General features: G+C 39.6%; 1 protein-coding gene across 1 annotated transcript; it reads left to right on the top strand.

Annotated features, from left to right (window-relative positions):
* Positions 1 to 3,325: 3,325 nt before the first annotated feature.
* fgf7 (fibroblast growth factor 7) lies at positions 3,326 to 16,526 on the top strand. The gene is made up of 3 exons (XM_061963513.1): positions 3,326 to 3,611; positions 15,799 to 15,905; positions 15,995 to 16,526. Exons 1-3 carry the CDS (start codon positions 3,326 to 3,328, stop codon positions 16,208 to 16,210), a joined length of 609 nt encoding a protein of 202 aa, XP_061819497.1. The 3' UTR covers positions 16,211 to 16,526.
* The last annotated feature ends 890 nt before the right edge of the window (positions 16,527 to 17,416 follow it).

Here is a 17,416-nt window from a genome sequence, read left to right on the forward strand (position 1 = left end):
CCCAATATTATATGTTCATGTGTGAATGGCGTCTTAGTCCATGCTTAAACTCTTGACCATCAAAGTGACACTCAATTAGGCCTGAGCAATATTGCATAAAAATTACATCTCGGTTTTTTTTCACCAAAACTTCAATTTACGTTTATTTTCGATTTTGTTCCCCCTACTTTTTAAAGAAACTAAAGAATACAAATGGCAAAGATAATTCAAAACAAGTTTTCCTTTTATTCGATCAAAAACTAGTAGTTTGAAATGACACTGCATATACTGCATCTTACTCTGAGCAAAATTCAGATATGTATAATGTCCTTTTTTGGCCAAATAAAACTTTTTACTTTTTATGGAATATTTTTCAAAGAACTAAATTTAGAGCTTCTTCTGGGAGGCTTTACTTCTGTCTTGAACAAATCAGTTCTGTTAACAAAAATGCAAATAAATAATCATCTCCAACATTGAGATGAATAAGGTGCAAACTTTAAACTTCTTTTGTGCATGATACCGCAGGCTTTTTCATTGTATGTGCACCACATCTTGGCGATGCGTAAACCGACTGCTTTCGGGATCGTTCTGTAGATTGTGCTCCTTTTTTATCATACATTGTATCTTACTATTAAGTTAAGTTAAAGTGCCAATGATTGTCACACACACACACACACCAGGTGTGGTGAAATTATTCTCTGCATTTGACCCATCACCCTTGATCACCCCCTGGGACATGAGGGGAGCAGTGGGCAGCAGCGGTGGCCGCGCCCGGGAATCATTTTGGTGATTTAACCCCCAATTCCAACCCTTGATGCTGAGTGCCAAGCAGGGAGGTAATGGGTCCCATTTTTATAGTCTTTGGTATGACTCGGCCGGGGTTTGAACTCACAACCTACATTCCACCTTAGTAAGATGCTTTAGCGGGTGGGTTGTTTCTTCTTGCTGTCTTGTTTGCCTCAAAAACAGTTGCATTTCCTGCAATTGACTAGAGGCGTGTTTCAGATTTTGGAATACGTTTGTTGTTCTGCTGCCTTTTTTAAACAAACTTTGCAGCTTGCAGTCATTTGTTCCACGCCTGTTTCCGCAAAACCAAACTACTGACACTTCTTTTCTTTGAAACAAATGTCTCGCTCTTGTTAGTGTTAGCGCCAAGAAAATAAGGAGGAGAGTGAAAGCTATGGAATGCTCCTAAGGGTAAAAAGTATGCCAGATCAAGAGGAAAACATTTTATTTTTATTTTTTTTCAAACCGTGTGCAACAAAAAACTCAAATTTATCAATAAAATCTATATATCGCCCGGCCCTACGCTTAGTCTTACAAATGACCAGAAATTATAGGTAGGTCACATTAAGATCAAGAGACAGGCTGGGTCCAATACAAACAATGAAATGTTATTTCACAAAGATAAGCAATTTCAAAATACTCAGCAAAATAAATGTGGCACAGACCATTTTTGAATATGACTAAATAAATGTTAACACCACTGCACTCGTTTATTAATTCACTCTTTTAACAAAAAATGCCCACGTGTTCAAATCACAGAGGATGAACAGTCTTTGAACCATGTGGCCACTCCCATAAGAGCCTCGAGGAATCCAGCCAGGTGCTATCTTCCCAGGACCCTGCAGTGGTAACTGAAAAAGTTAACGCAAACTTTTCATTAACTAACATAAAAAATGCTGTTGAATACACATCACAGTCTATAAATTTGAACGTCCAAGTGTGCAGACCAGACCATGAAAAGTCCCTGAGGTGATTCGAGGGGCAAACAAACCAACCAGAGGGACACCCAATAGATCTTTACAACCATTAGTTAAGAGATGAGAAGGATACTTGCTGCAGCCAGAAGTCCAACTCTCTCAGGCCAGCAGCCCTGACCTCCCCTGGGGAGCGCGTCATTCAGGGCCCATATAAACTTTTGAAGTACGGAGTCCAAGGAATTGCCAGGTATGTAAGGCAATAAACTGTGACTTTAAATACAAACACGAAAAGTGAAGGCGTACACGACCCTTGACACTGAGATGACTACCTCTGAACAGTTATGTCTGTTTTCTCCACTTGGATGGATACCTGCCAGCCATAACGTATTGCTTTCCACTATTCCACTATCCCACACAATAAGAAAGAAAGCTGGTGCTCGTCTTTGAAGCGCTTTTATGTCAGACGGTAAATCCTTTACACGATTTGGTACAACAAAGAACAACGACTAATTGTGGTATCTAAAATGATAAGTAAGACATTCCCTAAGGTTTAATCATGCTGAAAGTATTTGAACAATTACAGCATCTAACATAGTCCCTGTGGCATTTGTAACACACTGTAAAGCGTTTGAAGGGCGAGATGTTTCTTGGAAAAAGGCAGACGTTGTTGTAGGTCTGCAACAGTGTGTGCAAGCCAAAACACTTGAGTCCACAAGTTGAGGACGGAGAGGCTGCTATTAAGAGTTTATAGCTCCCTCTCATGTTTTGAGTGTGAGAGACAGCGAGAACCAAACGGAGGGTGTTACTTCACTGCATCTCAGCCAGGGACAGCTGACTGGTTGGGATCTAATTGCTCTCAAGTGAGGTCGGCGGGAGGCATTTATGTAAGCGACAGTGGAGGATGCACAGAGTCTCTGTGCCAGAAGCAGGCAAACATCCTTGGGAACTGAAGCTCTCTGCTCTTTGGACTTATTTGAAGTGTTTTTATTCAAATTGCTGAAAAACGGGGAATACGTCTCTGGCAAGTACTGCCATCACATGTAAGTCATATTTTGTTTCTTGATTTGAAAGCACCTATTTGTGATGACACATGTTGGATTCACAACTGTCGATACTGTAAAGCAGTGATGTAATTTACTACACATGTAAGCACATGCCTGTCAAATTACACCCAAATAGTGTGTATTTATAGCCAAGAATTACTCTAAATCCCACACATAAAGCTTTTCAGCTATTTAGCATGTTGTATACACAATCATTATTATTTTGATCAGCTGCTTAGAACAGGCTGAAACAAGTGCTTGTGACAAGTTTGCATTACAATTCCTGACATGCTCCATTGTGCCCTTTGACAGACTGTGGTCTTGAGAAGATGGAGCAGACAATGTGTAGCCTCACTGAAGACTAGGAAGAGCCATCAGACAAAAACACCGGCAAAAGATTGTTATCAAATCTCAACATCAACACGCTCCAGAAGTTTTCCCTCCACAACCAGCCTGACTCAACGTCCTGCAAAGGCTCCCTGCTGCAAGAGCAGTGACCCAGGGGTTAAACTTGAGTGACGGGGTCCAGTTGGATAACCGCATCAATCTCTTCGTCCATTTCAGTATGTTGTTCATTGATCCCAACTGCATTGTATTATAATGCGCAAATGGATACTGACATGGAACCTTCCAAAAGTTTTCTCGGGACTGTACCTACATGCCATCTTCCTGTTCAGCAGTGTGTGTGTGGTCTACAGTGACTGCACTCCGGCGCAACTTGCTGCCATCATGAACTGTTCAAGACATGAGCGTCACACGAGGAATTATGACTACATGGAGGGAGGAGATGTGCGCATCCGACAGCTGTTTAGCCGCACGCAGTGGTTCCTGACAATTGACGACGAAGGACACATCAATGGAACTCAAGACCCGACCAACTGTTACAGTAAGGATGACTGTTTTGTTTACTAAAATGTATAGCAAAACATAGCACGCAATAGTTAATAAACAATTAATTTTAGTGTCGTGGAAGAATGTATTGCATGCGGTATCAAATAATCATAGTTGCATGTTACTAACACATGCAAAGTCTCTGGTGTATTACAAAGTATTCAGTAACAAATGTGTCCGCATCATTCAATTTACTACATCATGAGCTTAACTTTATGAATTATTGTGACCACTTGGGTGTTGCCAAAAAACAAATTAACACTCAGAAGCATAATAAGTCTGTCATAAAAAACCTACCATTGCTCTCTGAGTCATTTTACTTTTTCAATCCTTTCTAACATTTCATACTACAAAAAGTATGTTTGATCCATGTTGATATTGTATTTGATTAATATCGGCATCCGACATTACTCAAGGCTCCAATATCGGTATACTATAGAAAGTGCAAAAGTTTAAACGGGACACTCCTAAAGACTATATAGTTGGTTCCACTTAAAATCATGCAACATATAGCCATGTTTGTCTAAAGTGTGACTTTTTCTCCCTTAGCCTTTTCTAAGCCTTACTGGTTCTGTCTTTGACGTGAGATCATTTAGAGAAAATAATTAATATTGCTCACTTCACTTAATAATTATTATTATTTTTATGATATTATATTATATCAGGGGTCACCAACCTTTTTGAAACCAAGAGCTACTTCTTGGGTACTGATTAATGCGAAGGGCTACCAGTTTTATACACATTTAAATAAATTGCCAGAAATAGCCAATTTGCTCAATTTACCTTTAACTCTATGTTATTATTAATAATTAATTATATTTATCTTTGTGGAAACACTGATCATCTTAATGATTTTGCACAATAAATATATATAGAAACAGATAAATATCAATATGCAACACTTTATTTTTATATTTTCTCTCAGTGCACATTTTTCAAATTGAACATTTTCAAATGATCACTTCTAAGACAGTCTTGTGAAACCACAATATCCCATTTTAACTAGCTAGCCACTAACATTTTTTAACAAATCATGAATTAATTTGCACCATGTTTGTACAAATAATAACTCATGTAAAATACAAAAGTCAACTCTCAAATTTTTAAATAAATCATGTGACACTTTGAACTGGACACCAAATCTGTTATCTGTTTCTTTGTCAGTTAGTGAAGACCAAGTCTTTAAAATATTTTCTTGGATTTTCAAATTCTATTTGAGTTTTGTCTCTCTTAGAATTAAAAATGTCAAGCAAAGCAAGACCAGCTTGCTAGTAAATAAATAACATTTAAAAAATAGAGGCAGCTCACTGGTAAGTGCTGCTATTTGAGCTATTTTTAGAACAGGCCAGCGGGCGACTCATCTGGTCCTTATGGGCTACCTGGTGCCCGCGGGCACCGCGTTGGTGACCCCTGTATTATATTGTTATATAATATATACAATACATAACAAATCCCAATTACCATGTGCAATATTACAGTATATGTAATAGCTGCAGCGAAAAAAGGGCAGCATAAAATAGAGAGTAGAGCCAGCAGAAAATATACATTATAAACAAAGAGAGGTAGCTAACATAGAAGCGGTCAGGTAATAGACAGATATCATCTATTGCTGAATGGCGAGTGATTATACAGCTATATCTATATATCTATACAATCCTATTTGACTGCATTCATGTCATTCCTACACTGCTCACAACCCCGAGTGGGAATATTTGCATGTTATCTTGATATGCTGTGTTGTATTAACTAGCTTTGTAGCCCTCAAATCATTCCAATTGTTTGTCATTTTCCCCGCTATAGCATCTCTCAGCATTTGCACTATAATTTCTGTGAGAGTTCCAGTGAACCTGGGTCAAGATGAAGGCAAGAGGGAAGTTTAAATTCCTGCAGGCCTACTAGTTATACTGTATGTGCCATTCAAGATTAGTTGTAAAAGTTCTTCAGTCTGTCAAGGTGCTGGCAAAGTGTTGCTGAATAACAGCTTTAATGAGTCGTGTGTCCTTGTTAGTGCAGCCAGAGTGATAGCTTTAAAACAAAGCAGGTAGCTGCGGGGGCCCTTCAAAACCATAACAAGTCTGTAATGAAGTTAACTGAGGGGCTCTTGACAAGCACGTGTGACCTTACACATTTTTTCTGTCTTATTTACTCTCCCTCAAAACATACTGGGAAGAAACAAGGAATGGGCACCAAAACTCAACTATGACAACCTCCTGATTATTTTTAGGGAAAGCTGTCTAAAGTGGAACCACGTCGGAAAAAAAGTCCACATTACAAAAATGATGGCCGTCAACACAAGTTAACTGTGGAATGTTCAACGGTGGTTGTAGAACAGAAACAGTGTCATCCAAAAAGGGACTTTGGAAAAACAGTCGCTCACATTAATAAATGTTTGCTTTTATGTGAAGTTTTATGAAAGTTCATTTTTTAAGACGCCACCGGGAATCTCACGCTAAGTATGTTCTAACTGGAATGTTGGTATAGTATGACAGCAGAAGGCCTCAAAGCGGGTGGGAAAGATGTTTGTCGATGGTTGGCAACAAAAACAGAAACAATGATTCAGTCTTTTGTGGCTAACAATTGCACGCAAAGAGCACGCAGACATTTAGCAAACAAGCCTTTAATTTGACCAACAGTGTATACATTTCTATATCAGTTGTAAGTATAGCAACGGCATTGTTTTGTACGAAACAACCACAATGTGAAACTGACTCTAGAAATGTTTTTGGCTTCTACATTCCAAACTAGAAGCATGGTTATGGAGTGTATTCTGCTTTTTTTGTCATTTCAGAGAGCATACACTGTTATCTCAGATAACAACTTGCTTTTTCGACTGTCCCTTTGAGATTCAAGGAAAATAACAGAACGGTGCTGTAGAGATCATTATAAAAAATAATCATTTAAAAAACATTACATGCACTATTACTGTCAGGTATTGCAACAGTTTCTGGGGCAATTTGGTTTTTAGTGAGTAATCCAAAAAACAAACAAAGTGGCGGGACAAATAAGATCGCAGCTGGTTTTACTTTCAACTTGTAAACAGCAATTGTCAGCACATGAACATTAAAGTTGAACTCCGTGGGCAGTGCTTAATGTGAGTTTGCAGCAAATAGAATCGTGATTGCAATAAAAAGGAGCAGACAAACTTCTGCCAGGTTAATTAAGAACAAAGTAAACCGCAAGAGGACAAATGAAAAACATGAACTTTGTGTTTTATAGTTTGAGGGGGAAAGAGAGGGATTTCTGCAAAATTAGCTTGACATCACGCACAACATAAAAACGTATTTTAGAAATGACTAATGCAGACCTGCAAATAGTAGTGTGTATTTTGAAGCTAAAATAATTCGACAATGGATAAAGGCTTAATGACTTACCATCATGTACAATTTTAACACACAGGGCCTGATGTACCAAAGGTTTGGTTTGCATCTCTTCGGTCAGCAAAATAAGGAATGCGTGTCTGTGTTCATGATTATGCAAAATATTTGCTGATTATCAGAACACACGCTATATTAGGAGGAAGACCGCCTTCCGCCCGATTGTAGCTGAGATAGGCTCCAGCGCCCCCCGCGACCCCAAAAGGGAATAAGCGGTAGTAGAAAATGGATGGATGGATGAGATGTGAATACATTTATTCAGCTTGTGCAATATGATTTATCAAGGCTGAAATTGTTCTAGTGGCTCTATTTTACATATTTATTCAGCACGTCTCAAACAAATGTGCAAAATGACACAGTTACACACACGGCTGTGAGAAAAGAGGGCGACCACGCTGCAGAAACAGCTGGACAGAGAATCCCACTATATCAGGGGTGTCGAACTCAAATACAGAGTGGGCCAAAATTTAAAACTGAACAAAGCTGCGGGCCAAAGTTGAACAAATTAACCTTTTAATAGGGACCCAAACAAGTTTTGCATTGAATATTGAACAAGCAAGGCTTATATAACTTTATAGTGACATGCAAAATCGAGTTTCAAATAATAATAATAATAATTAAAAAATATCAATGGCAAATCAAATACAATTTAAATACAAATTGAATGCCTCTTTTCTATTTGCAGCCTTCTGAGGTAAATATCAACATTAACTTTTTCCACCGGCTAATAAATTTGAAAATAAAATAACAATGAATAAAACAACCATTCAGGACTTTAAACTGCTCAGTTTGCAACACACTGATCTAATCTGATACCTGCCATCTTTTCTTGGATGCTAGTTCATTAATGTCGGGGCTCAGGCTTTGAGCTGAGGCAACCTTCATTATCGAACGAAGGTGTTCATCAGTCATTATATCTCTTCCACCCAGACCACAGTCTTGGGGGCATGCCTTAAATGCACTGCCTTTAACGTACTCTACGAGCTATCGTCACGTCCGCTTTTCATCCATTCTTACATCGTTCAGACCCAGTCACAAGATATGTGCGGCTTCTGTACGTACACGCGAGTGAATGCAACACATACTTCATCAACAGCGATACAGGTTACACTGAGGGTAGCCAAATAAAAAACTTTAAGACGGTTAGAAATATACGTCACACTGTGAATCCACACCAAACAAGAATGACAAACACATTTTGGGAGAACATCCGCACCGTAACCCAACATAAACACAACAGAACAAATACCCAGAATCCTTTGTAGCACTAACTTTTTCTGGACGCTACAAAATACACCCCCCGCTACCACCCACACACACACACCTTGTAGCGTCCCGGAAGAGTTAGTGCTGCAAAGGGTTCTGGGTATTTGTTCTGTTGTGTTTATGTTGTGTTACGGTGCGGATGTTCTCCCAAAATGTGTTTGTCATTCTTGTTTGGTGTGGATTCACAGTGTGGCGTATATTTCTAACAGTGTTAAAGTTTTTTATTTGGCTACCCTCAGTGTAACCTGTATCGCTGTCGATGAAGTATACGTTGCATTCATTTGTGTGTGCGTGAAAAAGCCGCACATGTTATGTGACTGGGCCAGCACTCGTTGGACTGGCTGAAAAGCAGACGTGACGATTTTTGGGAGGGGCACTGAAGTTTGGAAGACTCCCGGGAGGGTTGGCAAGTATTAGAATTAGCGGTGAATGCGGTGTTACCGCGGCACCGGCGCAATATATAATCGGCGGGCCAGCTTTAGTGTTAATTTGATATCGCCTCAAGGGCCAAGTGAAATTACACGGCGGGCCAAATTTGCCCCGCGGGCCAGAGTTTGACACCCAAGCTCTATATAGACTGCCAGAAATAAAGAAATAATCGATATATTGTCTATTCAGCAATATAATTTTATAGCTGCTGCATAACTAAAGGAGCTGATTAAAACAAATTCAATTGATGCGTTTTGGTGTTTGCTGGTGTGGGTTTTTTTTACAAAAAACGTCTTGCAAATATGCACTTCCTTGCTTTTGGATCATTCCAGTTGCATGAATGTGCTGCAGTGTTGAGATGGTCAACCGCCTCCATGCACAACACACCGTCAGTGTGCTAAAAAATGGTGTCTAATGTCTAAATTGCGATTTTATTTTGCATAAAGGATGTCACATGTGCTGTTTGTTCGACGTTGAAAAACGCTGCAGAGGGAAACTCGTTTTTCCATGGGCACATAACACTGGTAGTAAATGCAAAAATCTCATGCACAAAAAATATCAATTGTATACTCAGTCTTAGTAGGTCACACGCAACACGCCCACTTATAGTACATCATTCTTATTGCACACGGTGTTTAGTCATGGTTTTTGGAACTTAGTAGCTTAAGCCATATTGTTTACATATCATTTTTTTAAATTGCACAGAAGATGTAACGTTCGCGAACGGGTCAAGTCTTTTGAACGCTCTTTAAAGGAATCTATGAGAACTGATTCGCAGTTGTAATTAGTTTGTTTAAGAGCTGTTTTTCATGCAAATTGTCCACGCTGCTCCCTCAGAATCAGAATCAGAATCAAAAGCTTTATTGGCTTTATTTATTGAAGGAGTAATCTTTAATAATTACTGGTGCCTTTTAGCCACTGTCTTTGGAATTAGAATGAGATTTTAGCAAATGGAAAAGGAAACAAAATTTTAAAAAAAAGTCAACGAAACGTTGCATTTGGATGCACCTGCGCGCAATCCATGGGGGTGACAAAGTGACGTCACTATCAAAGAATGGGGATGTGGCACCATCTTGTGCAATGTTTACAATGGAAATATATAAATATAAATATACACGCTGGTGTCGGTCCACTCTGTTTCCTGAGATCCAGGGTCAACGCAGCCGTCTACCAGCAAGTTTTAGAGCACTTCATGCTTCCTGCTGCTGACCTGCTCTATGGAGATGGAGATTTCAAGTTCCAACAGGACTTGGCGCCTGCACACAGCGCAAAATCTACCCGTGCCTGGTTTACGGACCATGGTATTTCTGTTCTAAATTGGCCCGCCAACTCCCCTGACCTTAGCCCCATAGAAAATCTGTGGGGTATTGTGAAAAGGAAGATGCAGAATGCCAAACCCAAAAACGCAGAAGAGTTGAAGGCCACTATCAGAGCAACCTGGGCTCTCATAACACCTGAGCAGTGCCAGAAACTCATCGACTCCATGCCACGCCGCATTAACGCAGTAATTGAGGCAAAAGGAGCTCCAACCAAGTATTGAGTATTGTACATGCTCATCTTTTTCATTTTCATACTTTTCAGTTGGCCAACATTTCTAAAAATCCCTTTTTTGTATTAGCCTTAAGTAATATTCTAATTTTGTGACACACGGAATTTTGGATTTTCATTTGTTGCCACTTCAAATCATCAAAATTAAATGAAATAAACATTTGAATGCATCAGTCTGTGTGCAATGAATAAATATAATGTACAAGTTACACCTTTTGAATGCAATTACTGAAATAAATCAAGTTTTTCAAAATATTCTAATTTACTGGCTTTTACCTGTATATATATATCAGTGACGTGCGGTGAGGTTCATGGCTGGTGAGGCACTGACTTCATCACAGTCAGATTTACAAACATATGAACCCTAAAGAGTATCCTATTCACCATTTGATTGGCAGCAGTTAACGGGTTATGTTTAAAAGCTCATACCAGCATTCTTCCCTGCTTGGCACTCAGCATCAAGGATTGGAATTGGGGGTTAAATCACCAGAAATGATTCCCGGGTGCGGCACCGCTGCTGCCCACTGCTCCCCTCACCTCCCAGGGGGTGAACAAGGGATGGGTCGAATGCAGAGGACAAATTTCATTACACCTAGTGTGTGTGTGACAATCATTGGTACTTTAACTTAACTTTAACTTTACACATACAAACTGTAGCACACAAAAAAGCACATTTAATTAAAAAAAAACGTTACTATGGCCTTACCTTTACTTATAAGAACAGTGGTGTTCGTGTTGGAGGAGTTGTGAATGAATGAAATATGAAATCCGTGCTGCAGTCTGCAGGTGTACCTAATGTTGTGGCCCTGCGGTCGTTCGCGGCTCCTCCAACGCGAGCATTGTTGTTTTTGCACTTTTTGGCTTCTTGTTGAGTGACTTTTTTGAGTGGGTTCGGTCTTGCACGTGGAGGGTTTGGGTGTGGGTTTTGGTTGGTGTGGCGCTCCCGTCGGGGGGTACATTCTGCGCGGGGGTGCATTAACCGGCACAAGGAGGCGGGATTACTGCGAGCCTCAGCCAGTGCGTCTTCGCAGCCGTTTTATGATCGCTCAGCACAAGAAATACTTACACACATACAGTTGTTGACAAAGTACACTGTACATTATATACCTCAGCTAACTAAACTATGGAAATGTATAATATAATTCATATAGCAATACGGTCTCACTGCACAGCAGGCCAGCAGTTAGCCGAGTCATTGCGCAATCCATGTTGAGGCACAACGCAGTGACGTGCCTCAACTGGCTGCTGTTCACCGCACCGTCTCTTCTCAGTATTTGAACGGCAAATGTGAAAATTCAGCGATTTTGAATAAAAATAATCTAAAACTGGTGAAGTTAAATGGAAAATAACTTTATAGTATAATCACTGGATACATATAACAATTTAATTAATTTTTTTTCTTTTTACATTTTTTTTCTTTCCATGATGGCAGGTGAGGCGGGACTGCACGTCACTGATATATATATATATATATATATATATATATATATATATATATATATATATATATATATATATATATATATATATAAAATCTTTTAGTTTTCTCAAAAATCGACAGTGCACCTTATAACCTGATGCGCCTAATGCACGTATTAATTCTGGTCGTGCTTCACGACCTCGAAGCAATTCTATTTGGTACATGATGTAATGATATGTGTGACTAGTAGATGGCAGTTACACATAAGAGATACGTGTGAACTGCAGGATGACACCTGTTTAATAAATGACGTTAGCAAGCAAGACCCAAACTTTGATGTTTCATTGAGAATATAAGACATTACACACAGCTTTGAAAAATGTGTCAAAATGTTTTAGTACGACTTTGGTAAGCTATGAAGCCGCACCGCTTGATGGAAAGCGGATCATTACTGCTATGGTAGTCAGACGTACTGTGCTTCAATATACAGGTTTTATTATGGTATGTGTATAAGGACCTAAAACTTGCACCTATTAAAAGGCATATTATCTGATGTTTTGTTTCACAATATTATGCAAAATCAACTTTTCTTACCTATTGGTAACCGCTGATGTGTATTTGGAAGTCCCAAAAATGTGCGCGTTTCCGCCATTGTAGTCAATAAGCGCTTTCTTTTTCTCTCTCCTCTTGTTGTGGGGCATTCATCCTCCGCTGTTGCCATTTCTAATACAAAGTAACGTACAGTTCTAACTTATATCTGTCAGTATATTCGCTGTGGTAGAGCTAAAAACTACAGGTACAAGGAAATATGACGGGGAGAAGACGCTGTTGAAGTGGAGCGACGTAAATAAGACCGCCTACTCAGTGGCCTAGTGGTTAGAGTGTCCGCCCTGAGATCGGTAGGTTGTGAGTTCAAACCCCGGCCGAGTCATACCAAAGACTATAAAAATGGGACCCATTACCTCCCTGCTTGGCACTCAGCATCAAGGGTTGGAATTGGGGGTTAAATCACCAAAAATGATTCCTGGGCGCGGCCACCGCTGCTGCCCACTGCTCCCCTCACCTCCCAGGGGGTGATCAAGGGTGATGGGTCAAATGCAGAGAATAATCTCGCCACACCTAGTGTGTGTGTGTGACAATCATTGGTACTTTAACTTTAACTTTAAATTGGCGCACCCTTCAGAAAGCTAATTGAAGATGGTCTGTAAAACATAATTTATGCAACATTTTGATTAAAGAACCACCATTTCATGTTATTTAGACCACAAGAAAATGTTTTAAATGTTGAAATAAAATCATATTACAACCCTTTTAATGTACCTTATACCCGTGCGCCTTTTGTATGACCCGAATAAACCCGCTCATCGGCAGTGCACCTTATTATCCGGTGCCTCCTATGGTCCAAAAAATACAGTAATTCAGAATGTGGTCCCAAAACAAAAATATAAATGGAGGCAGCTACATGCATTAGGGACATAATGTTTACAGTATTTGAATGTAGTAATATGTTCCATCTTTGCACAGTAGCGACCGATATAATATTATTGGAACTGCATCTTCTATCTATAAGAGCATGACACATACATACAGTATATGTATCAAAGCCACCATTGCTCAAAGCAATCCAACAGGAAAATTTGCACTAATTAATGAACAATATCAGTAAATTAAATGAGTAAAAATGTGCAAACGTGCTACAACTGCTTGTGCTTTGGGATTATCTGAACAATAACAAAGCAGGGATGACTAACTCTGAGCATGCTCTAAAGGGGTGGTTGTAGTCAGTCAAAGAGTGGTGCGCATAAACAACATTCCAAGATTGGGAGACTATCATCTGTTTGTGATCTAGCCAGTGAGATCAACACTGCATGCTCAATGTCAGTCTGAAAAAAATTAATAGAGGTCTTCCCTCTTTCTTCCAGCTGTTGGGTCCAAAAATGTCTGCACTTTATTTTCACCTATGAGTATTTGCTTGCTATAATGTGCACAATCTATCACTATAATAAATGCGCTTATTTTAATAAGGGTTGACTAATCCATGGAGTTAAGATATTTTATTTGAAATACAAAACCCAAAACCATTGAAGTTGGCACTTTGTGTAAATCTTAAATAAAAACAGAATACAATGATTTGCAAATCCTTTTCAACCTATATTCAATTGAATATACTGCAAAGACAAGATATTTAAGGTTCGCACTGAGAAACATCATTTTATTTTGCAAATAATCATTAACTTAGAATTTAATGGCAGCAACAGATTGCAAAAAAGTTGGCACAGGGGCATTTTTACCACTGTGTTACATGGCCTTTCCTTTAACAACACTCAGCAAACGTTTGGGAACTGAGGAGACCAATTTTTGAAGCTTTTCAGGTGGAATTATTTCCCATTCTTGCTTGATGTACAGCTTAAGTTGTTCAACAGTCCGGTGTCTCTGTTGTCGTATTTTATGCTTCATATTGTGCCACACATTTTCAATGGGAGACAGGTCTGGACTACAGGCAGGCCAGTCTAGTACCTGCACTCTTCTACTACGAAGCCACACTGTTGTAACACGTGCAGAATGTGGCTTGGCATTGTCTTGCTGAAATAAGCAGGGGCGTCCATGAAAAGGACGTTGCTTGGATGGCAACATATGTTGCTCCAAAACCTGTAATTACCTTTCAGCCTTAATGGTGCCTCCACAGATGTGTAAGTTGACTTAGTGTCTTGGACACTAAGACAACTGTTGTAAGTTGTCTTAGTGTCTTGGACACTAATGCACCCCCATACATCACAGATGCTAGCTTTTGAACTTTGCCCCTTTAGCAATCTGGATGGTTCTTTTCCTCTTTGGTCCGCAGGACACAACGTCCACAGTTTCCAAAAACATTTTGAAATGTGGACTCATCAGACCACAGAACACTTTTACACTTTGCATCAGTCCATCTTAGATGAGCTCGGGCCCAGCAAAGCCGGTGGCGTTTCTGGGTGTTGTTGATCAATTGCTTTGGCTTTGCATAGTAGAGTTTTAACTTGCACTTACAGATGTAGCGACAAACTGTGGTTACTGACAGTGGTTCTCTGAAGTGTTCCTGAGCCAATGTGGTGATATCCTTTACACACTGATGTCACTTTTTGATGCAGTACCGCCTGAGGGATCAAAGGTCACGGACATTCAATTTTGGTTTTCGGACTTGCCTCATACGTGCAGTGATTTCTCCATATTCTCTGAACCTTTTGATGATATTACAGACCGTAGATGGTGAAATCCCTAAATTCCTTGCAATAGCTCGTTGAGAAATGTTGTTCTTAAATTGTTTCGACAATTAGCTCACACGTTTGTTGACAAAGTGGTGACCCTCGCCCCATCCTTGTTTGTGAATGACTGAGCATTTCATGGAAGCTGCTTTTATACCCCAATCATGGCACCCACCTGTTCCCAATCAACCTGTTCACCTGTGGGATGTTCCAAATAAGTGTTTGATGAGCATTCCTCAACTTTCTCAGTCTTTTTTCCCACTTGTGCCAGCTTTTTTGAAACATGTTGCAGGCATCAAATTCCAAATGAGCTAATATTTGCAAAAAATAACAAAGTTTACCAGTTTGAACATTAAATATCTTGTCTTTGCAGTCTATTCAATTGAATGTAGGTTGAAAGGGATTTGCAAATCATTGTATTCTGTTTTTATTTACGATTTACACAACGTGCCAACTTCACTGGTTTTGTGTTTTGTGCATGTTGCTTCTGCTGCCAGCAATTTAACTGTGTGTACTGCATACAAATACACAAAAGTGAACTATTTGTTGCTTGTAATGCATAAATGCGTGTACTCTAACAGTTTTGAAGGGCGGGCCTTGAGTATGGCGTGCATATCTCGTATAAGAAAGTTGTTTTCTCAATCCCAGGGGAATTAGCCCTAATCTGTTTACCATATGTGCAATGGCATATAGCTTGTGGCTTGTGTAAAGGCCAGGCAGGTCAACTAACAAGTTTGAATGAAGCCAGAGAGGCCACTTTCAAATTAACCACAGGAACTCGTGTCTCGTTCTGTTAACGAAGACAAATGATGAGGTTTGGAATCACTGGTTTCTGGAGTGAAGGCTGGATATCAACTGCATTTTAACTAATCTGTTCTATGTCTCCATTTTCACACTGCATGATAGGCATCCTAGAGATCAGGACAGTGTCTGAAGGGGGCATACTGGCCATCAAAGGCGTAAAGAGTCAGCATTACATCGCCATGAACAAGGCTGGGCAGCTGCAAGCCAAGGTACTTCCTCAAAGTGAAAAAGATACAAAATGCTTATGGCAACAGCACGAGCCTGAACTTTAAGTTGCCATTCTTGTGACACTTTACAGAGGATCTACAACGACAACTGCAACTTCAAGGAGGTTTTCCTAGAAAACTACTTCAACGCTTATTCCTCCACAAAGTGGACTAAAAACGGCAAAGAAATGTTCATAGCGCTGTCTCAGAAGGGGCGGCCGTTGCGAGGGAAGAAGACGAGGAGGGAGCATGTGGCATCGCACTTCATCCCCATGAAATGCAAGGAGGAGGAGAGAAGGGCAGACTAAGACAGAGGACTCATATTTGTACGACTTCAGTTACCAAATATTTTAATGGACCTTAAAACGTATCCCCGGCCACACTACACACTTCTCAAGATGTACAGTATAAGTTATTATTATACAAAGTATACAGAAGACAATATTGGGAGTTGGGACACAACTCTTAATTGATCAATTAGGGGTTGGATTGGAAACTGAATCCTCATCCAGACATTATAGACATTTGAAGCGCATCTGGAAAGTATTCACTTTAATTTTTCCGCATTCTGTTATGTTCCAGCCTTATTCCAAAATGGAATGAATTCATATACCCCATAATGATAATGTGACAAGATTTTTATTTTTTATTTTTGCTAATTTATTTAAAAAAAAAAAAATCACATTCACTTAAGTATTCACAGCCTTTGCTCAATACTTTGTTGATGCACCTTTGGCAGCAATTACAGCCTCAAGTCTTTTTGAATATGATGCCACAAGCTTGGCATACCTATTGTTCAGACCATGAGAAACAAAACCCTCTGGTCTGATGAGACAAAGATTGAACTCTTTGGTGTGAATGCCAGGCGTCATGTTTGGAGGAAACCAAGCAGTGCTCATCACCAGGCCAATACCATCCCTACAGTGAAGCATGGCGGTGGCAGCATCATGCTCGGGGAATGTTTTTCAGCAACAGGAACTGGGACTCTAGTCAGGATAGAGGGAAAGATGAGTGCAGCAATGTACAGAGACAACCTAGGTAAAAACCAACACTTCACATCCAACCTGATGGAGCTTGAGAGTTTCTGCAAAGAGGAATAGGCAAAAATGCCCAAAGATAGGTGTGCCAAGCTTGTGGCATCGTATTTAAAATGACTTCAGGCTGTAATTGCTCCCAAAGGTGCATAAACAAAGTATTAAGCAAAGGCTGTGACTACTTATGTACATCTGATTTATTTATTTTTATTTTTATTTTTGAGAAATTGGCAAAAATAAAAATAACTTGTCACATTGTCATTATATGGTATTGTATGTAGAATTCTGAGGACAAAAATGAATGTATTTCATTTTGGAATAAAGCTGTAATATAACAAAATGTGGAAAAAATTGAAGCCCTGTGAATACTTTCGGGATGCACTGTATGTGCTTCCAGCTGTTTGAGACAGGCTCTATCAGTTCCATAAAGACATGGCTGGATGAGTTTGCTGTAGAAGAACAAGACCTCAAACTAATCAA

This window comes from Nerophis lumbriciformis, linkage group LG06, assembly GCF_033978685.3.
Source record: "Nerophis lumbriciformis linkage group LG06, RoL_Nlum_v2.1, whole genome shotgun sequence".
NCBI lineage: Eukaryota > Metazoa > Chordata > Actinopteri > Syngnathiformes > Syngnathidae > Nerophis > Nerophis lumbriciformis.